Below are 26,628 nucleotides of genomic sequence, written 5' to 3'. Positions count from 1 at the left end.
TGAACTTTTATTTGATTAGCGTTATAACAGAACTAGATTTTAAATGAGTCGATGTCGTGCATATAGACTAGCGTACGTAGAAGCCTATAGTAGAGATTAGAACATAATATCTGAACAGAGGCATTGGATTTGAGAGTCGTTAATATTTACTCGTCACAAATGCATTCTCATATCCTTAAAGAAAAAGGCAAGTTTAACATGCTTTGTTCTATTTATGTGTGCCGCAGAGAGCTTTAATATACCCACCCAAAGCTTCTACGAATGTCTCTCGTGTATAAGATACTAAATGTCATTTTGCTAAAGATCAAGAATAATATTAATGGACTGCAAAACTTAACTGAAAAACTCTCCGGAAGGCACTCTCACGTGAATTTTTTTAAATTACATCACTTGAAATAATCGATTAACATTATAGAATGTTTTTTAAAGATTGTCGATATCAACTCTAATAGGAACACAACATAAATCAAGGCAAGCCTCTTAATGGCCTTTGCTGCACAAACCTTGTGACATGGATACACATTATCCCTCACAACACGTGCATTGCGTTAAGACAAAATAAATATAATGGACGGCAACAACTCTCGCTGTTGTTCTTAAGATAACTAGGCTAAACCATGGTGTTTGTGGCAAGACTGGAGGATGCACATACATTTGTTACGCAAAGTTGTTACATTCAAATTGCATAAATCTTATTATCCAGTTCTGATTCTGAAAAATCTAAACGGGAAGAAGTTGATAAATGACTCAACGAATTTCTTCGGAGCCTCCTTTGTGATGATCTGCTTCTTCGAAATTTTACTACATAAAATGTCATGGTGCCCAAAACACTCACCATGATGAAACCACCTATTGCTGATACTGTGATTGCCATCCATTGCCCTTGACGACCAACAATTATATATGCAGATGCGAGGAATGCTACAGATGTGCATACAGAAGCTAACCACATTAGCTTGTTGATGACAAAAACCACCTGTCTTTGAGCTTTTGTCTCCCATGGTACTAAGGTTATCTGTACCACCACAACTGCTATGGATGTGAAGAGTGCGATTGCATTGAATATGAAAAAGATTTTAAAAGCAAAAAAATGTGCCACAACGGCTGTTCCATTATCTTCACTAGGAGGAGCGGGAGTTCCAGGTGATGGTTGATTGTTGTTGTCCCCTACAAAACCTCCTGGAACTGTGAAAATAGCTGCAAATGCTACAGTAGCAAACAGAACAGCAACAACAGTCACAGAATTTGTTGCATTGTTAATACCTTCTCGGTGGAGCTTCCTCAACTCTTTTGCAATACCATTCACTTTTTTATTAGTCCTCCGAGTCTGCTTCAGTTGATGATGCACATCCTGTTTTATAGCAGTAACTGTTTGTTTTAGCTCATCTCTAGGTTGATTTAGATTCTTGGCTTTAACTGCACCTGCATTAACCAAAGCATCCATTATCTCAGCTGCTTCTTCTGAGGATTGTAGACCTTCAGCAAAATCCAAGGCTGTTTTTGTCGTCCTATTTAATGCATTCACATTGATGTCCCTTAGCGAGAGTAGTTCTTTCACAATCTGCATAACAAAAAAAATACATTATAAGTGGGCAAATCCAATAACTTTGCATATTCTTACTAATATTAGTAGTGAACATAAACTGTAACTGAACTTTCATTCATGTAACTGATTGCAGTCCAATTCAACATACATGACCTTCAATAATATAAGATTTCAACAATAAATGATTTAATTTTTTATTTTACTTCTGGATTAAGATTGTGTTTGACTTTTGCTTCCATCAGAGTGTGATCTGAAACAGTGACGAAAAAACTCAACACAACCTAATCCAGAAGCAGTATCAGAAATTTTATACATAGCCTTGTTCATCAGACATTAAGATTACCCCATGTTGACAATCTATGTTAAATGAGCAGTGGAGCTTTATGTGTGGTTTTACAGTTTAAACAGTCACTAATTTGACTTTTGCATTTATCATTTAGCAAGACATTTTGTCAGGCATTTGAATTAAGTTGACAGTTTGTGGCCAAAACGTAGTTTCATAATTATTGGAAATGTCTCATTTTGTTAGGCCTTTGTATGTCAAACTGTATTCCAATTATGTGTTATAGTATATGCTGTCCCACATTCAAAGCTAAACTTTTCTTGACAGGCTGTGACCTTTTACCAAAATGCACGTTCTTTATCTCTCTTTATATATGTTCCGGCAGCAGTTCCCAGCAGGGAAAAAAATTAATTAATCACAATGTAACGTTAAGGCCTAAATCACTACCTATCTAGAAAGTCGGGCAAATCACAACCATCTTTTCTATTTATCTTTTCAAAAAACTATCGCATGATTAGTCTGAACCCATTTTTTTATAGATTCTGTTACAGCTATCAGAAATTTAAAAAAGAATAAGCAAATTTATGTATTAATCTTCGAACAGCAGTTCATTATAAAACTGGAAATGTCTATTGAATACCACAACTTTGTGTTTAAAAACAAGAAAGTATGGACTTCTGTAAACCGAGATGGCTAGATATCTAGATCTTAGAAATAGGATTTCATGGAAATACTTCACCGCTAATAATAGCAGTAGTTTTACTGACTAGAAAATTATAAAATATTCCTCTACAAACAGGATTTCATTTTGAGCAAAAAGAAGCTCAGTTTTTCTAAAGCAAATTTAGGATGGTACATATAAGCATCAAAATATACACATTACAGTTACTGGAAACAATAAGAATTTGCATTAAAAAGCATTACCTCCACTCGCTTCTTCCTTGTAGCAACATGCAAAGCTGTATTGCCATTCCTATCAGGTAGCATTACTATGGCGGGATCAACAGTCAGAAGCTCTTTCACCACTTCCAGGCAGGTTGCTCCTTTTGCAGCCATATGCAATGCTGTCTGTCCTTTTTTATCTTGTTTCCGGGCCATCTGTTGATCCTTATCCAGCAGTAATCTCACAATATCAACATAACCAGCCCTTGCTGCCAAATGAAGAGCATTTTTGCCATTGCTTTTGGAAATATCCATCAACTGACGATCGGTGGATAACAATTCCTGAACCACTTCCGTATGCCCCTTGGATGCAGCAGAAATAAGAGGGGTGGCATTTGACAAATCACAAGTCATACAAAGACTGGGTTTGTGTTTCAGTAACTCTTTCACAACACCTGCAAAAGACGCAAGTGAGTTTATCTTCCACTTATGTTTAAAGTACGTAGATCCTCAATTCATTATGTGCCCCTAAAGCCAACTAAGTTCCATAGCTCAACACAAAAAAGTAAATTATTTCAATCTCCTAAAATCCGCCCAGAAGTATAACAACATGAACACGAAAGGATATTGAAAAATATTTTCATGATATGGTATATATAAGTAGAAAATATCAATCCTATAATTCTATCAGACTTGCACTGACAAAGATGAAATGTGATCATATTCTTAAAGGAGTATCTTGTATTTACAGGAAAAGTCGATCAAATTTCGATGTCTATGTAAAGATTCCATCAAAAATTTTAAAAGGTGACCATACATTTAATTTTGCATCACAAATTTTGGGGAGGGTAGAAAATTACGACATTTAATTTCACATCACAGCAATAATTCAATGTCTTGATTAAATCATCAAAGGTAAACCAAAAAACCTCAATATTACAGGCATAATAGATTCTAATGGGCAAGAAAAAACCATGCTACATGGGATAAAACACAAACATCTTGTGTTATCAAATTATATCACAATTCATATATATACACCACTAGAAAGTGCTGAAATTATAAATTCAAATCTTTTTTATTTTGATAGCATTCAGAACTGCATAAGTTATGCTATTGATAAATAAAAAGTTACAAGACTAGGTAAGTATCATCAGTACTCTATGTATACAAAAAAGAAAGAAAACAATTGAAAATAAAACAGAACAATTAAATATTTTGTACGTATATAAAGTTTAAACATTTTCTCCCTATCATATAGTTTATGCCAAGCCTTTTTGCAAAGTCTTTGTGGCCACGAAATCACTATGTAAAACTAATAACTAGGATTATCATCTGATATCATTTTGTATTAATGTCAGTTTGCAGGTATATACTGTATTTATATACGGTCAAATTTCAATGCTTTATGCTCCAGATGTTATTTATTTTTATGCAACAACTTTAAATAGCTTTACTCCAGTAGTTAATAATTTGATTATTTTAAACTGACAATATCTATAACTGATTCATCCCACTTAAAAATGTCTTAAGCATCCTTAACAAGCTCACATTTAGCAGGTCCCACTGGAGACAGATCTGCCACTTTCTGGAAGAGATGAATATATCATTTGATAAATGAAAGAGCTCCCTATCCTTTATAGAAGGCTTCTTCCATAATGTGATAATGGATAACAAATTATTAGGTTTAAGAAACTTTGCCTTGCAAGCAATCATTTTCTAGCCCATCAAGAACCAAATGTTTGTTACATTAATTGACATTCAGGCTTGTTTTACTTCTGAAGTTTTAAATACATAAAAGGCTTCTGTATAGCTATCTTCTTTAACTAACTGAAATACAGATCTTACAAATTTATAGAAAATCTTCTCACATTTACAAAAGTCTATTTTGTAGCGTAATACCAATATGATGATAGTGAAACCTAAAATGGTACACTTCAGCATATTATGATATAATTTCCTTTTTACCATTTCTTTCCCATCCATTTTGCTCCAAAAGTAACTGTGCTACAATGATATATTTTCCTCAAGATATGGATAGAATTGATTAGATTTTGAAAAGAAAATGGTAGGATATTCCAATTGCATACCGAAAGTTTCAAATTTCTGCACATAGCTAAACAGTTGACTGTGATATCGCTACTTGAGCTCTCCACCTTTTTTCATGAAGTCTCTAAATAGCTACTATGATATAATAAAGGATCATAAATTCTACTATTCTTAGCAGGGTAACTCATATTCTAGTTTCGGCATCAACAAGGAGGAGAAGAGATATTTAGGGTTCGCCAGAAGCCATCTTATTGTCTTCAGCTTCCTACTGAACATCTGTAATGTCTCAATCTAAAAAATATTGAAATATATGAGTTTTGCATCTATCTCATAATCTGAAACAAATTAAATAGAACTGTAACAAAGAAAATGGAAAGCAAAAATTTCACATTCTCAACAACTTTTTTATTAGACATGAATTGTAATTCATCAGCTCAGGTGTTGATTTACAAACCCAAGATTCTGCACAATGAATCAAATTCTGCACTTCACTTAAACAGCAGATATTTCAGCCCAAAATATAGCTTGCATGCTGCAGTCAGATCTGGAATAAAATTAGGCCCCCAAATTCTACAATTGGCCTTCACTGTGGTCTGCTGTCCCCCTGGCAAATTTGTGAAAGCGATTCTGACACACCTGTATGATACAGCACTGGTGAGATCAACAGGCACTGCCTGCTGTCTCCATGGCAAATTTGTGAAAGAGATTTTGATACACCTGCATGATACAGCACTGGTGAGATCAACAGACATTAATTATTCATGCCCTTGGATGAAAGCTGGATGACAGCAGGGACAGCTCCCTGAGCAACTGCGGCCACTCTGAAAAGTAAGTGCACTTGGGAAATCCCTGCAACTTGGAAAATAAATGATTTGGTCCTATGAAAACAGCAGCATACACTGGCACAGTGAATCCCTCCAAAATATCACAATCCAATTATGATTACCAGCAACTACACCAATGTCAAACTCCAAAGTAATAATGAATTGTCGATGCACCAAAATTGGCTTGCCAATCCAGTTACCCAAAGCTGGAAAACTTGACACGAACTCTCAAAAATCAGCTCCAATGCAACTGGTGTGAGGATGCTGTGAATGGAAACACAGGTTTTCATCCTCAGTTTCAAAATAGAATCCAAGCAGGTTTTCATTCTCCAAGACCTCCAAACGGCCAAGTTTTTTCGTTCTTGGTTGTGAATTTGAATTTTGAACAAAATGCTAAAAACTGAAGAATGCCAAATGAACCCAGACACCACCATTTTAAACCTTTCCAAAATGGGCCCTAGAATTAAAATTTCTCTCCAAAGTATTTAAAAACATTTTTTATTATTAAGTATTTCAAAACACTTTTTAAAAGAATTGTAATTACTAATTATATTATTAAGTTGCCACTTGGAAACTACAGGGCCCAACTTGTAACAAGGTTATTCGTCATTTCCCTTGCTTTGTCCATTAACTTGCGAGAAAGGAGGATAGGCTATGGCCATTCTACATTAATTTGAAAAAGGGAACATGACAACATCTTTCAGCCTGCTACAGGACTGCAGACCAAAAAGGGCAATAATGGAAAACAGTTGAAGTGACCATCTGACATGTTCCAGCACACACCCAAACACCTCCAGGTTGTCCTTCAATCACCATATGGTAGGCAAAAAAACTGTTTCTTTGCAAGTAACTAAGTCCAGGGATTACCTTTTCTATGCTTCTTCCACAAATGCAGATCCAAGGACTGCCATTGCAAGTCACTGAAAATAGGAGCATGGGCACAGAAATTTATTGTCCTGCAGCAATTGTTAATTGATGCATGACATCCGCAATAGGGTTCTATGAATAACTAAACCATATTATTCTTAAAAAATTAAGGTAGAGGGCCGAGGGGCTACATTGCAACTGTTGAGAAAGTGTCTGCTTTTTGGGCAAAATTGCTTGTTTTTCTTGTCCATTTCATTTTGTGTGTGAGAGAGTTGTTGAGAAAGTGCCTGCTTACCGGACAAAATTGCTGGTCTGTCTTGTCCATTTCATTTTGTGTGGGAGAGAGTTGTTGAGAAAGTGCCTGCATAGTGGGCAAAATTGCGTGTCTATCTCAGCCATTTCATTTGACATCTGTGTGAGTGTGAGTTCAATTTTTTTTACGCATGGTTTAATTCTACAGTACATATCAGCCAAGTTACCAATTCGGATGCGGACTCGGGAAGCGGATGTGGGAAGCATGATTTGTTTTTTTCAAGGGATGCGGATGTGTATGGATGCCTATGTGTGTGTTTGTGTGTGTGTGTGTGTGTGTGTGTGTGTGTGTAGAAAATATTGCTAAACATTATTGTTAGAAACAATAGTCCACCAAGATAACTGAGAGAGGGGAGTGAATCAGTTATCCAATTAAAACAATTATCAACCTTAATTAATCTTAACCATTCAATCAAAGTAAACAACAACCATACCAAGATGCACGTACACAATTACACCAGATTTGTTAACTAGAGAAACCCTTGATTAGAGAGAAAACCTCGGTGGGAATGATGCCCACAAAATGATGTACTAATATAAATATTCCTTGTTAGAGGATGGACCCTGTTAGGAATCTATTACAACATTTAGTACATATGAGTCCCTATTAGGAGACTTTGAATCCTTGTTAGGAGATTCCAACCTTGTTAGGAGTTGTGCCAACCCTGTTAGGAGTTGTAGAAGGCAGAAGGACCCACTGTCCAAACAGCTTTTGAGGCAAGACCACTAAACTCACTGTCCAACTGATCTCTCAACTATTCCTTGCAAAATAATTGTTTGTGATGTACTTTAACCTCTTTCCTCTATACTGTCAACCAGACCAATCACTGTCAAACCTTGTAGACCAGGTCACAAACCTCAGATCCAAATATCAAACCTCGGATCTCACAATAAAACCTCGGCAATGAAGTTTTCTTCACCTTCACTCTGCTCTTCTTATCTTCGCATTCAACTCTTCGTGCTCCTTGCAATCATTCATTTCATTCCATTACATGATAAAAGAAAATTGTAACATATGAATTTTTCATAACGAATTTTAAACTCCTAATAATCTGATTTTATAAGTAACTGATTCCATTTCACATGACAATGATTTCTAAAAAATCATTATAACTGAAAGAAACTCTTTCCAATCTAACTATCTTTCATATTCAGCTGATTTCACGAGAAACAAAAGGGAATATTTATGCATTGCTAACAATTTATCTACTTCTAACATATTCAACTGAAAATAAAGTAACGGTTAATTATATCAACTGAAATGCTTACTCAACATAAAAGTAAATGTTTACTCCATCTAGAAATTAAAGTGTCTATCTATGTTTCTAAGGGTTAAGAGTAAAATAAACATACAATAATAATGAAAGAAATCCATTTATCTCAGTGTCCAAGCCTCGGCATTGGTGAGAGGAGAAGCATTGACACAGGATTAACCTCCCAACCACGGACCATTACTTATCCCCACTCATCCTAAATTAATAGAACGGCCCTCCCTACCTCAAGATCGGGTTGGAATGTTCATAAGTCCAGCCATTTGAGTAATCAGGTGGTTTGAGTGTCCCAACAGTTATTCTCCAAAATAATTGAAGCGTCTGGACAAACAACAAAGATCACATGTTCGACACATATGCCTATTTCTACCCTGGCCAAGGATTTCAAGTTGGGTTCGGAAACCTAATCTCCACCAATCGACTTGACAACATATTTCATAACTGGAACATGCATGAGCTATTATAGTTTTATTTTGTCTATTATTTATTTATTCTGATTCCATCCTTGCTTGTGCAGGCTCTCTAAACCTCCTCACCTTTTCAGGCTACCATGTCAGTGATTCCTAGGTGCTTGCGAGTTTATATCCACTATATTTGCTTTAGACCTCTTCACCTACAATGGCATCATTGCCGATGAATTCCTCGGTGTTGGATTCATCTTTGTATGGTATGAATAAATGTATTACATTCTAAGATAAATTAGTTGTTCACAGTTATCATTGTATTTCCATTTCTTATATACATCATTGATACACTCTTATGAATAAAGAAACATCTATGATATAAAGACAAGTTCCAAGATCTAGAAATCTATTACTGTCCACCACGATTCAGTATGTAATTATATTGGTTTCAGTATCTTGGATTTTACACAAACAAGATACTCGACTATCACAGTATTATGGAAGGATATACTATCATAGCTAATCAATATCTGTGCTCGATTCTTATGATAAACCTGACTCACGTCAGACATAGCAATATGAAAGGAATTAAAGAAAAGAAACATGGTCTGCGGTAGCTTACATGACGCCCTTGTCTGCTTCTAACTCCGCGGCATGAAGAATGGACTCCGCTCCTTGCTAAGAACCTGCAGATTTAGAGACGTGAAAATGATACGAGGAAATGGAAGAACAGTGAATGAGGTCAAAATTATTTCTAGTTTCTCCACTCTATGAATAAACGTAGAGAATGGTGATCCACCGGCAATAGAGAAGGAAGAATGGATTGTTCGATACGATCATGAGACTTTGTAATAAAAGAAGCAGCTTGACTCTTCGGCTACCATCAATTACAAGAAGCCATTCGAAAGTCATTCAAATCGAATAAAGAGAAAAAAAAAAAAAAAAAAAAAGGAGGGAAAGAAAAAAAATAAGAAGTTAAAGAGTTTTTATTATTATTTAATTATTATTATACATTCTTATGTAAGTTCATGTGCATGTATTGATAAAGTGGCATTATTAGATTATAACTTATAATTTATTGGTGTCACCTTATTTTTATATACATATGTTTGTATTTGAGAGTGTAAAATAATGATTAAATAATAACTTCATTAAAGGTATGAATTATGTTTAATTTATATTATTTATTATATAGTTCTTTTAATAGCTCACAGTTCCACAATGCAATATATTTCCCCTTTCGATGATCCTATTTAGCAATGCTTCCCCTCTCTTCAGTCTTCTTCCTGCAATCACTCAAACAAACATTCTCGCCAAGACATTAATTCAAAATATATTAATTAATTCAAAACCATTGCCGATCATCTAGTGACCACTAGAGATTTCATCAAAGTCTATAATAACTAACTCATTTCACATGATCGTGAAAATAACTCATTATCAGTTGATACAACGTATATAATTCAACTAACTCATTTCACCTGACCAGGAAAGAAGTAAATTGATACAACGTCTATAATTAACTCACTTCACATGAAAATAATTCGTTAAACCAACGGCTATGATGAATTTAAAATTTTGAGCAAAATTTTGGGATGTAACAAAAATGTCTTTCCTTTATACCGAATCCATAAAACAATTCCCTAAGTCGGCTATTACACCTTCTCAATTAATTATTATAGGACCTCATTAAGAATATGTTACACTTAATGATAACATTGATCTTTTGCCTTGTAACTTGAATAACTTTTTGTATGTGTGACATTATGACAAGCGAGCTTAGCTACGTCATCTCTAGAATGTCTTCTTCACATCTTTAACTTCAGCTTCTCAGAATAACAACTTTGCTAAGAGATATAAAAAGTTTACCAGAACATGCTTCTGTAAACTCTATCTCAGAACAGTCTTCACCAAAACTTGCATAACTTCTTCCAGACTTAATATCTTATGCTTCTAAGGTTAGCTGCATGTACTAGACACTTAGTATTATCTCCCCTTAACCTTGCTAAGTGAAAATGCTCAACGATCTATCCGTACCAACTTGATCTTTACCGTTGTTCTTCTGTCAGATACCACAGAAAACTGCTATGTTGACATCAATGACAAAAACAGTCATGAATGTAACATATCATCATGATAATGATCTAATCATGTTTCTACAATACTCCCCCATAGAAGTATCATCAGTATTCATGCTTCCAACAATTATATATATAATTTTCTATTTGCTGTCCCTCACAAAACACCCAACATTGCTCACACAAGGCAATATATAAATGTCTATCTGCTGAGAGTTCATTGAGTGCTAACTGCTGTTACAAATTGTCTATCAGGTGGCCATACCAATCTGGGCAATGTTGGGAGTTTTGTGAGAGACATCAAGATTGGAGTAGGACTTACAACATTCAAAGGCTCTATATACATACCTGCTGGAGGGTCGTACTGCCACAGAAGGAGCTGTCTATGTTAGGGACTGCTACAGCAGTTCCACATAAGTCTGAAATACTCCATTAAGGGTGTCGTACAAGATGATTGAGGCCTGTACCAGGCTTGTAGCTGAGTTCTGGGCAGTGATTGAGTTTGTGACAGAGATCTGGGCAGTGATTTAGTCAGTAAACATAAGTTAGCACTCAATAAATGCAGCCTGCCAGTATCCAACGCATCCCGCATCTGTCCGCATCCGCTTCCGCCTCCAGGCTCCAGGAGGCCGCATCAGTAACTAAGCATATCAGCAATTCATCTCAGTTGCAGTGAGTTATAGTTATGTTCATTAGAAAGCAGAAGAGAGTGTTAGACTGGTCAGTAGAAGGTATGTCTAGATTTCACTATTCATTAAGCAATTCTGAATTCCACCAGTTAATTTTGCTTTCAGTCTCTTCCCACTTAGATTTAGGTAGTCTTCTTCTCCTCCATCTCCCTTCCAACCCATATTTATCCCCACTCAGGACTGCATTCATCTAAAATACTCTATATCTAACATTTTTTGCTCTGTTTGTGTACTTGGACATGACATGATCAGAAAATTGTGTCCTTGGTTTGAGAAGGGTATCCCAAAACACAAAATCTTCACTGTTCAAGGATATTTACTCTATGCTTGGCAACTTCCAAGCATCCCACTCACTGGTGATCACTGTCATTCAGTGTGTCCCTTTTATTCACCAATCCCTTAGCAAGTTCATTTCTCTTTAGTAATTCTGAAATAGAGACTACAAAAAAGAACTGAAAGTTTCTTCAACTCCTTTGTTTGGTAGCAATCTCTTTTCAAGCTATAATCCAAGGTAGAATTTTGTATAGCTCTGGCCAACCACTTTAAAGTCTTTGAAAGTGGATTATTTTCCAGCCTAAAGATTTCTGTAGACTGGAAGTGGTCTTCCATCCTCCTGAAATTTCAAATAATCAATCTCAGTCATCACTATCATTCTATCCCATTTATATGCCTCCATTACAAAGATACATGGATAGTTGATCAACTTTTTTATTAAGTACTTTGAGGACCTGAAGATGGCTTGTGATACATGTTAACTAGTCACGAATATCTCAATCTCACTAGCCTCAGTGTAGAGATGTGTCCATATTTCACCTCAAACAACTGTGGCAATATTTAGCACTGTTTGCTTTCACTTATACAATATTTTGAGGTTCCACTACCTCGGAAAACTTTATAAGGATGTTGGCAATGACCTACTCCTCAAAAGCATTACCCATTTAGATAACACACCACAATAGCAAGAATAAGGGGTGTGTTTTTAAAATCTTTTCATCTAACAAAAATGTTGGAGATTTGGCCCATGGATTCTTCATGTGATACAATTAAATCTCAAAAAGAACTACTTCCTTGGCAAGAAAGGCAGCATGTACCTTTCACAGTATGGGACTACATGGTGCATACTTTTTATGGTCTCCCTCACCATCCCTGACAATATGGTGATCTTAAAATATTCAAAAGAAGCCCATTGATGTAACTACAATGTGGAGTAAGCTCATCGACACTACCCTTTGCCTCATTTTGGAATGCTCTTTATAATGGGGCTAACTCCTTCACTCTTTTGTAAAACGAAGGAAACTGTTGTTTTCTTTTGAAGATAATATGACTATGAATTAGTGTACAGCAGCCATCACTGGAGTTGACGATGGCCTTATAGGTGGCTTGTGAATATTTTCTTGGAGAAATGATGACAGCCACTGTCAGAGTCTAAGTTGCCGGTTCGCATTCCAGTACGGATGCGGGTTCAAGAATCGGGTTCGAAATTCATCTAATTTTTTTCGGGCTACGGTTTGGATTCGTTTTGGGTTCATGCATACAAAAACATATGTTTTTTTTAAATATGTATATGTGTGTATATATATGCAACAATAAATAAATTCATACTTGAATCTGCTAATAGTAAAGGAACATAGCAAAATACACCACCAAATCTATGTTTCAGTTCAATAGGACATTAATTGCATCATTTAGCAATACATACAACTTGATACACTTGCTTGATCACATGCATGGAACATATTTCCATATCATGGGGACAGTTTGAGAATGAAAGGAATTGTCAAAAGATGAGTGCAGTTATCTGAATTTTTATTTTGTATTGGTTAGAGCATTTCTAACCAGGCTATATCAAAAGGTGAGATGCAAATTTGAACTCCCAGATTCAAAGATATCATAGCTTTTTAAAAGCATTCCTCTATAATCATCAATTTAGTCACCTATTGTCAATTTGGATTTCCTTTCTAAGCAAGTTTTCATTTTCATACACAAATGCATAAATGACATGTAAACATCTTTTTGGTCTTTTTAGTGGTCACAATAGGGCTGAGAGGTCAAAAAACACTTTAAAAGGTCTAAAAAAAATGTTCCAAGACCAAATTCAGCCTTCTTCAAAATTCGCTGCAAATTCTGCCCGGGTTCCTCTAGCAAAATTTGCAGCAAATTCATAGCTCTGCAAGAGAATTTGGAGAGAATTTGACAAGGAACAGACTTTGTACAGAATTGAACCAGACTTTGAGGGTTGTTGGAGAGAATCTGGTAACTTAGGTCCGAGTTGAGGATGGCCTTAGAGGATAACAGTTTTATCCAGATCTATCAGCCACACAGTATGCTTCCTGTTAGTCTTTCATATACACAATAATTTGTCCTTTTGCCAACCCGCATTTGGTCAACCCACCACAGCATCTATACCCTTGGCCAGCAACTGCAAACAAATGGGCTTTCGCCGGCTAAGACAGATCATAAATTTGATACAGCACCCAAAATAACTCTTGCCTCCAGACACATACTCAATGATCATGGCACATGAATAAACGTGAATTTTGAAACCCCTAGCCACCCCTTGGCCTACACAGCTTAAATTCCTACTACTCAAGAATATACCCGTTTCTGCACATTTTAAATAAAACAATATACAGAAAAGGAAATTCTAAAACATTACACAAAATAACCTAGATGACTATTTCTTCTTGTAAAAAAGAAGATGACAATAAAAAGATTAACCAACCATTACTAAAGAGATGACAAAAGCTCTCGTGAAGCTTGAAGAAACATGTTTTAAAATCTTGCCTTGAATAGAGATTCTCCTTCTTTCAAGCTCCCTGGTCTTTTTGGCAGCTATCTAATACTTCCAAAGATGTAGGACTAGCAAACAAGCAATTCTTGGACACAAATCAAGTTTGGAGCCTTGAGCAGTGTGTCACAATGTATATTTTGGGTAAACACACAATGAAGGTTGGAATTTTCCTTTTTGTGTTTGTTGTTAGCATTGGCCATTTTTAAGGTTAGGTAGCTACTTTTAAGGTTAGTTAAGGTTTCTTTGTTTTTACATTTTCATTTTTTTTGTTTTTTCACTAAAAATGTTTTTATTTTATATCGGGTGCAGAAATAACTGAGTATGGACTGGGTACATCCAGGATCCAGAACAAGCCTGGACACATCATACATGGTACTCTGGCAACACACTTTACAACACTATATCTTTCCTTGGTTGTATTAATTCTTTGTAGTTTTTCTTATGTGAGAGATATTTGTGCAATTCTCTCTTATTTCTTTCAGTTTCTCATTCACATATGGGAGCCCATGACATGAACTCCCACATGAGAAGACATGTTGGTAATTACCTCAAGCCACCCACACTACACAGACACAAGAAATGAAAACATATTCTATAATACAAAGATGGAGGGATTGATTGCGGCTATGAAAGTCCAAATCTAGAATTCCATGACCCCAACAAGTACTTCATCATGTCACCGAGCCACTTGGTGCTGCAGTAGGCAGACTGCTAAATGATCCTTAAAGTTTTATTATGATGGTTACAAAGATTATGGAGCAGACTGGGTTTACGAATACAAAAAAGGTGAATTACAGTAGGAAGATGGATGCAGAGTGCAATATTGAAAAGTTGTTAATGTCTAGGACCTGCATAAGTTGGTTCTTAAAAAAGATAAACACCCTACAATCAGAAAAAGGAGAGGCAATCAGATGAATTAATTAATATGCGATTTGGAAAAGTAGATGATTAGTTTCAATCACCTCATGGATGGTGAGACTATATTAACTCTTGGTTGTTTTGCACTAGAGATGATGTTCTGGGTCAGTGAGGACAACCAAGGCAACCTTATCTTTCCTTAAATGCCTCCATGACAGCCTACAGATGCAGCCTTACCAAGATCTTGATATCTGTAGCTGAATGGAGTTGGAGACAGAGTGCAAGCATCTGGTTCCTCTGAGAGTGTAGTACTGTTTACTAACCCTTCCAGCCATGGACAGCATAATTGAGGAAATGAACGCTACTGGTTAAGAACAGCAATATGTTTTATTGATTTCTTTAAATTTTGTCTGTGGTTATGACATTTACAAACACTAACATGTCTACCGTGATTGGCAATACTTTTAGGGAAAAGGCTTTGATTTTTTGCTGTTTCCAGATGATGAGATATGCCACCCTTGGTGCCTGTCTAATTTTTTAGATGCCTGGTATTATTGGCTCCAGTAGAAATATGTAAAGCAACTAGGGTTAGATTCCTTGACATGCTGATTGTAACCTTCCAGATTTAGTTTGTCATATTTAGAAAAGAATTGCATCAATGCATGGAATTAAAATCTGATAATTACTCAAAAAATCTCCATAAATCACTACCATCCATCCCAAATCAATTTCAATGTAAACCTAAAAGCGATAATCGACCAAAACCCTGACTTAACAAGCATCAGTAGTTCACTCATCATATTCAACGATGCCAACACGGAATCTATTTTAGGGTCAGTATAAGAGTACTAGTACTGTTGTAAATTAGTAGCCTCCAATCAATTGGCTTAGAACCTATGTTACCAAATTCTTCCCTGGCAAGTCTGAAGTTTGGTTCCATTCTTGCAAAAGTCTGGTCCTTATCAAATTCTTGCAAAAGTCTGCACAAATTCTGTTAGACGAATCCGGCACAAATTTTGCTGTTTTTATGGCAAATTTCAAAATCTGCAGCAGGACCCAAGCCAAATTTTACCAAAAAATGGACAACTTTTACATTATTAAAGTTTTTTTTTGCTCTATCTTAGTCAATCCTATTACGATGTAATTGGTAAAATACTTTGTTATATTAACAGAGACCAAGAGGTCTATATATACATATGAATGGAATGATGTTTCCTTAGGAAACCATTGTAAGGATTAGAAACTTTCTATTCTAGCCAAAAGAGAAAACTAGCAGTTATCTACAGCTGACTAAATATTATAAACATTCAAATATTTACAATAGATTACAAATAGATTACCATTAACTAATAATAAACGCTTATCTATTATCGTAATACCCTTCCTTAATGGTTAATCTATCCACAACACCAAGCTGTCCTCTGAATTTGACAAACTTATCAGGACCAAGAGGCTTGGTGAGAATGTCTGCAGTCTAATCTGTGGTAGGAACATACTGCAAGTCTATTGTCTCATCTTCAACTAGCTGTCGTATGTAGTGACAAGGAACATCCACATGCTTGGTTTGTTCATGGAACACTAGATTCCATGCTAATTTGATAACGCTTTCGTTATCAACAAACAAAGTATTCAAGCTTGTTGGTGACATCTACATATCCCCAAGCATCCGACGAAGCCAAACAACTTCACAACCTGCCTTAACTATTCCTCTGTATTCAGCCTCTATAGAGGAAAGAGAAACTCCCTGTTGCTTCTTACTAGTCCATGTGACAACACCTAATCCCAAACTAAACACATATCTAGAAGTTGACTTTCTATCATCAACAAAGCCTGCCCAATCTGAATCTATCAACCCACTAAATCTAGTATTAGAACTTCGAGAGTAAAGAAGTCCATAATCTGAAGTGCCCTTCACATAACGAAGCACACGCTTTGCTATCATCCAATGATCAACCTTGGGAGCTGTCATAAAGTGTGAGATGTGTAGCTAACTGCGAAGCTGATATCAGACCTAGTAGCAGAGAGATAGATGAGGTTGCCTACTAGTTGCATGTATGTAGTATCATCAACGGGAGGAGAATCAGACTTAGCTGATAACTTGAGACCTTTCTCCACAAGTGTAGATGCAGGCTTGTAATCCTACATATGGAATTTATCTAATAGAGCCCTGGCATATTTGGACTAAGAGATGAATATACCAAAAGACTGTTGCCAAACCTCAACACCTAGGCAATAATGCATGAGCCCAAGATCCATCATATCAAAAGACTGGCATAAATTATGTTTGATTCCCTAAATCAAAGATGTCGAACTGCTTGTGATGATCAAATCATCCACATAAATAACCAGAAGGATGACGTCACTATTAGTAGTCTTTATGTACAAATTTGAGTCCAAAGAACTCCTCTGCAAGCCTTGATCACAGAGGTACTTATCAATTTTTTATGTACCATACCTGAGGGGCATGCTTTAATCCATAGAGAGCTTTCACCAATCTAATAACCTGATGGCCTTTACTAGCAACCTTGAAACCAAGGGGCTGCATCATGTAGACCTCTTCGTGGAGATCACCATTCAGGAAAGCACTCTTGATGTCCATCTGATGGACCATCCAACCAAACTGTGTTGCCATGGCTAGGACTAATCTAATTGTGCTCATCTTTGCAATAGGAGCAAAGGTCTCCTCATAATCAATGCCCTGACACTAAGAAAAGCCCTTCGCAACTAAATGAGCTTTGTACTTATCCAATGTACCATCAGATTTGAATTTGATTTTGTAAACTCATTTGCAGCCAATGGTTTTCTTCCCTAGTGGAAGATCAGAAAGGACCCAGGTGTTTTTCTTCAACAGGCTCTAGTGTTCAAATGTCATGGCCTGTTCCCACTCTAGTATTCCTTTAGCCTCGGAATAAAATTGAGGTTCAAACACACTATGAATGTTGGCCATGAGAGCAAAGTTAACAAACTCTGTAGGTTTGTTCTTTTTCCAAACAATGCTCCCATCGATGAGCTCATCATCACAAAGATCAGCAAGTGTCTTAGCCCACCACTTAGGCTGGAGAGAACAACCAACATTAGTATCACAAGATGCTTGGTGATCATGTTCCTCATCAAAAGAATCTGGATCAAACTCAGGTGAAACATCTACAAATCTAGGTGATCCTGTAGGAGAAGTTGGAGGTGTCTATACAGGTATCACCGGTATAACTGGGGCTGCACGAGCTACTAGAGCCCTCCCATCAGATGGACCTAATGGAAGCCTAACTCCCAAATCATGAGCCTTCATAAGCTGGTCTACTGGATCAAGAACAGGAGAAACAGGCATGAATGGTCCTCATTGCTCATTACAGACTACATCATGACTGTACAAGAGATGAGATGTCTCAATGTCAATCAAGCAGTGGGCTTTGAGAAAACTATTATATCCAACAAGCATAAGTTTCTAACTCTTGGCATCCAACTTGGTGTGTGACGCATCAAGGATCCAAACAAAAGCAAGGGTGTGTGACGCATCAAGGATCCAAACAAAAGCAAGGGAGTCAAAAACCTTCAAGTAGCTGATTCTAATGCAGGAGCATCATAGGCTTGCTTGCAATCTTGCATGTTGGAGAGATTTTGGTGGAGTTTTCTGGACCTATTTGGGTCTTGGTTAATAGTTGTTGATGTATTTAATAAGTGTTGTAAGTCTTTTAAGGCATTTGGTATTTAATTACTGTTGGAGGCCGACCTGTGGTTCAACATGTAATTAATGTAAGAGTTTATTTAATTTGTAGCTTACTAGGCCAACTTGTGGCTTAGTTGGCTATAAGGGGTTTTGTGGAGTCTTTAGGCATTATTTATTCATTCGGAGGAGTGAGTCTGGAGAGTAACTGAAGGAGCAATTTTTTCTTGAGTCTATGGACAGAGTGCCAAATGTGAGGCAGTTTACAACAGGATTGTGGTGGAGTTGCCAGTTTGTGAGCAGAGCTAGTAGTTGAGGCTTGGGAAACAAGGAGATTGCTTGGTGGGCTTGTGAGCACGAGTTCAGATCTTCCTTGGAGGTTTCTACCAGAGTGTGGATCTGGACTAGCGAGTGTTTGGGTTGGATCTTGAGGGATCTTGCAGAACTATTACTTTCTTTGCATTTGGCCATAACCAAGAAGGCCTTACAGCTCGGCACATTGCATGTAATCAGTTATTTTATGAATAAAGAGTTGTGTGTTTGGTATCAGATCTTGCATCTTGTATTGTGTTTCCATTGTGTGGTTATTTGTTGGGGGCTAGGACATCTCCTTTGGGGATCCTCCTGCCTTGCATTGTGTCAAATGCTGGGCTTGTGACCTGACCAAGACTCTTTCGAAGTCTTACCTTTGACCACCACTGTGAGTGACCGATTCAAGAGATAAACTGCAGTGTTGACTACTTCTTCCCAGAAGTTCTTCAGAACATATCTGTGTTCAAGCATCGATCGAGCCATCTTGGTGATTGTTTTGTTCTGACGTTCAACTACATTGTTCTGTTGTGATGTGTGGGGTGTGGTTAACTGGCGTTTGAGGCCATGAGTATCCAAAATGCTAGAGAATTCATTAGAACGAAATTCCCCCCATTGTCTGATCTAAGAGTAATAATAGATTTCCTAAACTCATTTTCAACTAAAGGTTTAAATTCTGCAATACAAGAAATGCATTTGATTTCTTTTTAAGAAAATACACTCACATTTTTCGACTAAAATCATCATCAAACAACAGGAAATACCTGGACACAAGAACAAAAGGAGTGGCCATAGGGCTGCAGATATCAGTATGAACAAGCTGAAGTCCTAAGAAGCTTGCCATGAATCGCCACTGGTGAAAGGTGTGCGATGTTGCTTCCCAGCCTAGCATGCATCACAAACTCCAAGCTGTTGAGTTTGACTCTCTGGCAAACAAGGACAAGCTCTTCCCAAGCAAGCTGAGAGAGATAATGCACATTTAAGTGCCCATACCGTCAATGCCAAAGTGTGCTAACAGAAGACCACCAAGCAGCCATGGCTAAGTCCTAAGAATCACCAGAATCAGTAAGTCAAAAAAGACCATGATCCTCAAGACCCACTAAAACAATTGACTAAGTCGCCCTATCAGTGATGGTACACTGATGTGAACTGAAGGTGACGTCCAAGTGTGGAGAATGTTGCAATTACTGACTAACTGAGAGCAGATTTAGTTCCATCCCTGAAACATAGTACACATTGAGGAAAATGAGATTCCTCCCAACAGACTGAATTTGAATGTTGCTTTTACCAACCACGGTGTACTCTTCTCTACCACCAAAAATAACAGAATCTGAGTAAGGTTGGTAGTCAATGAACCAATCTCTACAACGGGTGAAGTGACGAGAAGCACCTGAATCAATATACTAGGCAAACAACGTCACATGATCTGCAAAACTTTTAGCCATGAAGGCATAAAAGGCAAATTTTGTCTACTTAGTGTGCTCCGCAATGTTCGCTTTGGGCTGCGAACCTAATTGCTTAGATTGGGCAGCGAAGCGTTTCTGACATTCAACCTTCATGTGACCAAACTTGTGGCAATAGTTGCATTGAATGTTCTTCTTTTGGGAGCCTTCTGAAGCTAGAGCAGAGGAGTTCTGCTGAGAAGACTATTGAGACTTGCCTTTATCCTTCTGAAAGGATTTAGCAGCGAAGGCTTGCTCTGTGGAGGTAGAGTTGGAATTGCTACCGAATTGTTGTTTCCATCGATCTTGCTGAAGCAAAAGTGTGCAGAGATTCGTGAACTTCAAATCAACACCAGAAGACATGATGTTGAGAGTCTCAATAAAATGCTTGTAGGACTTCGATAAACTTCAAAGTGATAACCACAATGTACTCTTCCTCCATCTTGTGACCAATGGCAAGCAACTGATCACGGATTTCTTGAATCCTTTCAAGTCATCCTAGAGCAATGTCCGCTCATCCATGATAATAGAAAACAAAGTGTTCTTCCAGAAGAAAGCTCTGCTTTTGTCAGACGACTAATAAAGATTTTTGAGATGTAAACATATCTCGACAGCTATCTTGCCAGATGGAATTTGAGAGAGTTAATCGTCAACTACGAATAATTTGAGAAGCATCACCGCCTCTCGATTATTCAAATCCCATGTATCTTGATCAATACGAGGGGCAGTGGGACACTGTGTAACACCCAGAACAATCTGATCGGTATTCCGATATTCAAAAATTGCTATTATCCATTGCTTCCAAGTGCTATAATTCCGACTATAGAATTTTGAGTTGCTCTCGAGCAGAATATTTGTCAAAGATGCCATAGCACGTTTTCCAATGAAAAAGCGTGAGTATCTATGAAGGCACATTCTTCAAGGCAAAAAAATAAGTCACAAAAATTTTGAAGGATGACCCAGAGGAAAGCTTGAAAATCCCAAAAAAAATATGTTGTCAATTTCAATATCCCCTAGCTCGAAAATCAAGGCACCTAGAAAAATCGTACGACAACCCAATTGAGCTCTCAAAAAACCCACCTAGAATTTGTAATCAAAAAAAATTCCAAACCCGAAAAATGGAGCTTTCGACCAAAACCCTAGTCGACAACTATGGAGGCAAAAAATTGCAAGAAAAAAAGGGATTTCGTAGGCAAATAATGGTTGATTTTGCAGAGTGGCGTGTGAACAAAGACAACTATGGAGATGTGAAGAAGAACTAAAGGGACAACACAAACATACAGGCTCGTGCACGTGAAAGAGGCAAAGCCGTTTTGAGAAAAATGTCACTAAAATCTCGCAATTTTTTGGTGTTTGGTCGTGAGCAGAGGAGACGTGATCATGGAGATCACCAAAGACTCGCGATTTGTAGCCAAACCGAGCCCCCAGCAAGTAGAAACACGAGCAATAACAGACGCGATTTGCAAATGCTGGGAAAAACATGATTTTGCAAACAAAGATCGACCAGAAAGGGTGCAATTTTGCTCACGATTTTGATGTCATGAATTGCAATCACCGATCTCCAAAAAACCTAGCCAAAAAACTTTGTTTTGAACAAACGAATTTCTCTTAAAAATGGAAACCCTAGATGGGCTATAGAGAAATCTCATGAATAAGTTAGAAAAATTAAGACAAATGACTTCGAAGGAAATTATAGATTTTTCAAAAAAAATTATAAGTAATGGCTCTGATAACATATTACAATGTAATTGGTAAAATACTTCGTTATATTAATAGAGACCAAGAGGTCTATATATACAAATGAATGGAATGATGTTTCCTTAGGAAACAATCATAAAGAATAGAAACTTTCTATTTTAGCTAAAGAGAAAACTAACAGTTATCTACAACTGACTAAATATTAGAAACATTCTAATATTTACAATAGATTACAAATAGATAACCATTAACTAATAATAGACGCGTATCTATTAATGTAATAAATCCAACCCTCCAACCATAAAATAGACCGCCAAAAAGGCCAAAAAGAGAAAACACATGCCATTTAGATTAAAACATTTATATATATGGGTGTATTTTGCTATGTTGCTTTACTCTTAGCATAGTGGTGTATGAACTTATTTTCTACTGCATACATATTTATATACATACATACATACATATATGTGTGTGTATGTGTATATATGTAACATATGTTTTATAAGGACGAACCCAAAACGAATTCGAATCCACCCCAAAAAAATTCGAACGAATTTCAAACCCAAATCTCGAACCCGAATCGCTTAGAACAAACCTTTGCCAAATGATTGTCCAATTTAATTGAGAAATCAACAAAGAAATGCTTGATTGCAGCCAAGCTACTATACTTGACCTCAAGAATGGTAGGAAAAGAAATTGACACACATTACAAGGGGCAGATACTGGTACCCTTACAGGACATGAAGACGTATCAATATGCCATTTTCGAAAGAGGTTCGAGAGGGTACTTAGAGACACGTGTGTGTGTGTATCCAAACAATGCATGTCTTTAAAGATTGTTAAATGCTAAAATCCTTACAAAGTTAACCATAAAGCTCAAATTTTAAAGTGTTGTAATAAAATGATTATAATTTTTATGTTTGGTGTCGTATGCAAGCTATTTATGTTTATTTCTATTAAGTTTTTGTAACTCTTGCAAAGACCTGAAATGTTTTTGCATCACCCTTCTCTCAAAAATAATGTAGGAAGTTGTTCCGCTACCTTTACTTCCCTTCAAGAATTCCATTTAGTTTTAAACACAAAATATGAATGACCTTGGATATGACTATATTTTCAATTAATTGATAAAACTTCAATGCATTTACACATCTTAAGCCTTATTATTGTTTTGCTTCATAATCTTACCTCTTTGAGATTTAACAAGGAGATTATCTACCAACAAAAAATCTGGTAAGCTATAATAAAAACATAGAAAATATAGAGTCCATTGGTGTAGTTTTTTAGCTCTTTTGTCAACCACATATCAGCACTAAACAAAATCCAATGTTAATTATGTGATATATCTGAGAAACCTCTATCACAAGTTTCCTCATTTCCAACAAAAGTTTATTGGAGATGTATAGAATTTGCAAAGAAACTTCATTTAGAGTCTCCAAATGTCTGGAATCTGGAGACCTCTCCATATAGGTCACTGACATGGGGATGTGACTAGGAAAAGAGAAGTACCAAGGGTCAGGGTAAAAATTTCCTGGTAGCTATGAGTTAACATTTAACCTAGCAGAAGTATGGGGCAACAACCATATATCATCTATAAGCTATAAACTCTGCACATTAAATAGAACAAGATTATAGCACCTGTGTAGACTAAAAATGATACGGAGCTATGAAAAATACAAACAATGATTTTCAAGTGCTGTTTTAGTGAGTAATAAACAGATAAACACTTCTAACACTGTGTAGAGAGGCTTCCAAAAAAAATTCGGCAGGTGCTGCTAAAAAAATTATGAATTTTTTTCAAATGGATACTCAAAAAATTAAATTCCCCGACTAGGCTAAAGGTTTCAAGAATCTTTGATCAAAAACTCTTGCTCATATTTTGGAAGGAAAAAAAAAATTTTTTACTGCATGCAAGCCACTAGACAATAAAATTGATAAAATCACATCTATTCATATGCTTTAAATCTTTGATCTTACATGCCAAATACTCTTCATACTTCAAGAAATATTCATGCTTTTGCATTCCACCTTTGATCGCATTTCTTGGGACCACCTAACATAATAGAAACTGGACGTCACGAACTCTCCCCCAATGTGAATTTGCTAGGTAGATGAATGGTATCCAATAAAGAGGACTAATGCTCCTCAATTTGAGGTGCATTTCAACAGCAGAAACTGCTGACGCAGGAAAATAATAGTAACCTGCCCATGATGTTCAGAGCTGGCATATGTTAAGGAGGTCATGTTTAGCAGTGATTGAAAGATGAGGTCTTGAACTCTCTCTCAACCATTCAGATGATTTTTGCTAAGTGATAATGTATATGTTAAGCAGACATGTTCGATAAGGAATTCTGGAGCATTCTCCCACTGCTTAACATTTTCCTTTCAAAGCAACAATTAATACGCAGTTAATCATTTCTTGAGAAATTGATGCAAAGAAAGCAACCTAGTTATCTGAGCACTAACCCTTAATCGTTTAAGAATTGCAAGTTACCATAATATTAATTAACATTCTTATGTTTCCTACCCAGTACTGCAGAAAAATATCTAATAGCCCCTCTGTGAGACAACAAATTTAGTACATATTCGTGCTAGGCATCTGAGTTAGCGTGAACCGGATGGGTTTTACAAGCTCGAGTCAGAGATTCATAGCAAAATTAAGTTGGAACCAACAGCATTCTAATAGATTACTAAAAGCTGTAACAAACAGCCAACTATACAAGATGCGGGGCAACAAGCAGATTACTTTGCCATTTACAAGTCCATCTCTGGTCTTTAAGCAGAGTAACATTCGGAAAGCATAACACCCTGACTATCTCAAAGAGATGACTATTTGGGCATTCTTTAGGCAATAATCCACGGACCGTAATTGGGTATTCCAAGGGGAGATTCTCAGTTCAAGCCTTCAATGATACACGAAAAATAACGACAATATTCATTAGAACACATTCCCTGGTCTGCAAAGGAATTTCCATGGTCGTCAGCCCAACAGGCGGTTCCAAGTTTCACTTTTGACCGATCTGTGGAAACTAGCAATGATTCACATAAAAAAAGCCAGTAGCTATAATGCTAATGGGAGGAAGTCCAAGGTTTCAGTCCTGTCTAATCAGTTGAGAATAACAATTACTTGTATCGTACTACTCTCTCCAATCTGATTCTCCATAGAAAATAAAAAAATAATTTGCATAAAAAATTGCAATTCATTTTCTCAAAGAGCAATAGTGTCACTAGCTACATTCCTAACGACAGATCCTACGTTCCAATCTCAGCTGATCCTCGAAAAAAGTACCATTCTTACTCAAACCCTTGCAAGAAACTGTAGAAAGAAAATGTAACAAATAATTACCTAAGTGACCTTGCTTGGCCGCTATGTGGAAAGCGTCATATCCAGTTTGATTTTTCTTGGCGAGCGTTTCTGGATGGGTGAATCGGAGAAGCTCCTTCAAAACCTCCAGGAGACCACGCTCCGCAGCAACGTAAACCGGCGTTTCCCAAAGTTCATTCACCTCACTCACCAGGCTCGCCGGATCATCACAAGCATCTAGCAGCTCTTTCACACGTTCCAGGTCCCCAGCCTTCACCGCCAGGTGCAAGTCCGTATCGTTGTGTCTCCCAGTCACCTGCTTCACGTACAACTTCTTCCCGCCCCCCTCCTCCATTCGCTTCCCTGAATTCGACAGCCCCATTGTCCGGCCCGCGCTGTTTTCATCCACAGGTCGCGGGCTCGAACCCGCGCCGCTCGCTTCCGCCATTTCAATCGAAATTGGCTGAGAACATTGAGCTGCGGCAGAAAATGAGGGATGTTGGCTTTGCTCTGGAAAAACCCTTGCAACCATGGTGCTGCTGGTGTTCATATTATCCTGTGGGCTCATGCTCGGAATCATTTATTCATTCACTTGGGATCATGACCGCGGCCACACTGTATCTACCTTAAGGAGTACAATACATAGGAATTGTCTGGGAAGGGTTTGGTTCACTACTGACGGAAAGCTTCTCTTCTACAGACCGAAACAGTTGCTTTGCTCCGGTCTTTTAACGGTCCCGTTATCTGGATTTCGTCGAGCATCAAAAATAGGCAGTAGCTTCATGTTGTCAGAGAAATGTTGGGCATTTTTTGTGGAGTTAAAAGAAAACTGTGAATCAAAACGAGTATGTACCTAATTCTGACCAATTTGGGTGTGACTTTAACATTTTTTTATTTTATTTTTTCTGGTTTTAAGTATTCTTATACGAAACGTGGACAGCGACCTTTCTTGGAGTTTTCGACAGTAAAGATACGCGGCCACCTTAAAAAATGGACAATGATTTTAATCCGAAGGAATGAATAGCGTTTAAGTGATTAGAAAGCACAAAATAGTCTACCGAACCTAAGGTTTCAAAAGTTTTGGTATAGTTTGGAGTCGAGCCTAAGCCTAATTAAACATTTTCATTCAATTGGTTGACAAGAAGATATTATTTCTTAATTAGATTTTTGACTCTCCAATAATTTGAATAGAGTTTTTTATATTTGAATGGTGTTTGATTTTGATGCATCTTTATTCACAATGGTGTATATTGAAGTCTTTCTTATCAAAATAGTCATGTTTAGATGATGAGTATTTATTTGGTACTTTAAAACGAGAATTTTATGGTATGTTGACTTGAAGTTGGTAAAAGTAGTAATTTAC

The 26,628-nt window shown here is 36.9% G+C and overlaps 1 protein-coding gene across 1 annotated transcript; it reads right to left on the bottom strand.

Annotated features, from left to right (window-relative positions):
- Nucleotides 1-355: 355 nt before the first annotated feature.
- Nucleotides 356-26,163, bottom strand: LOC149571963 (ankyrin repeat-containing protein ITN1-like). The gene is made up of 3 exons (XM_089813349.1): nucleotides 25,308-26,163; nucleotides 2,754-3,166; nucleotides 356-1,561 (listed from the first exon to the last, which is right to left on the bottom strand). The coding sequence occupies exons 1-3, from the start codon at nucleotides 25,843-25,845 to the stop codon at nucleotides 677-679; spliced, it is 1,836 nt and encodes a 611-aa protein (XP_089669475.1). The 5' UTR covers nucleotides 25,846-26,163; the 3' UTR covers nucleotides 356-676.
- Nucleotides 26,164-26,628: the final 465 nt, after the last annotated feature.

This window comes from Cupressus sempervirens, chromosome 2 (genome assembly GCF_028749045.1).
Source record: "Cupressus sempervirens isolate cs-2001-9-10 chromosome 2, ASM2874904v1, whole genome shotgun sequence".
NCBI classification, from domain to species: domain Eukaryota; kingdom Viridiplantae; phylum Streptophyta; class Pinopsida; order Cupressales; family Cupressaceae; genus Cupressus; species Cupressus sempervirens.
The sequence above is the reverse complement of the archived record's forward strand: the minus strand, read 5'-3'. Positions and strand labels throughout refer to the sequence as shown.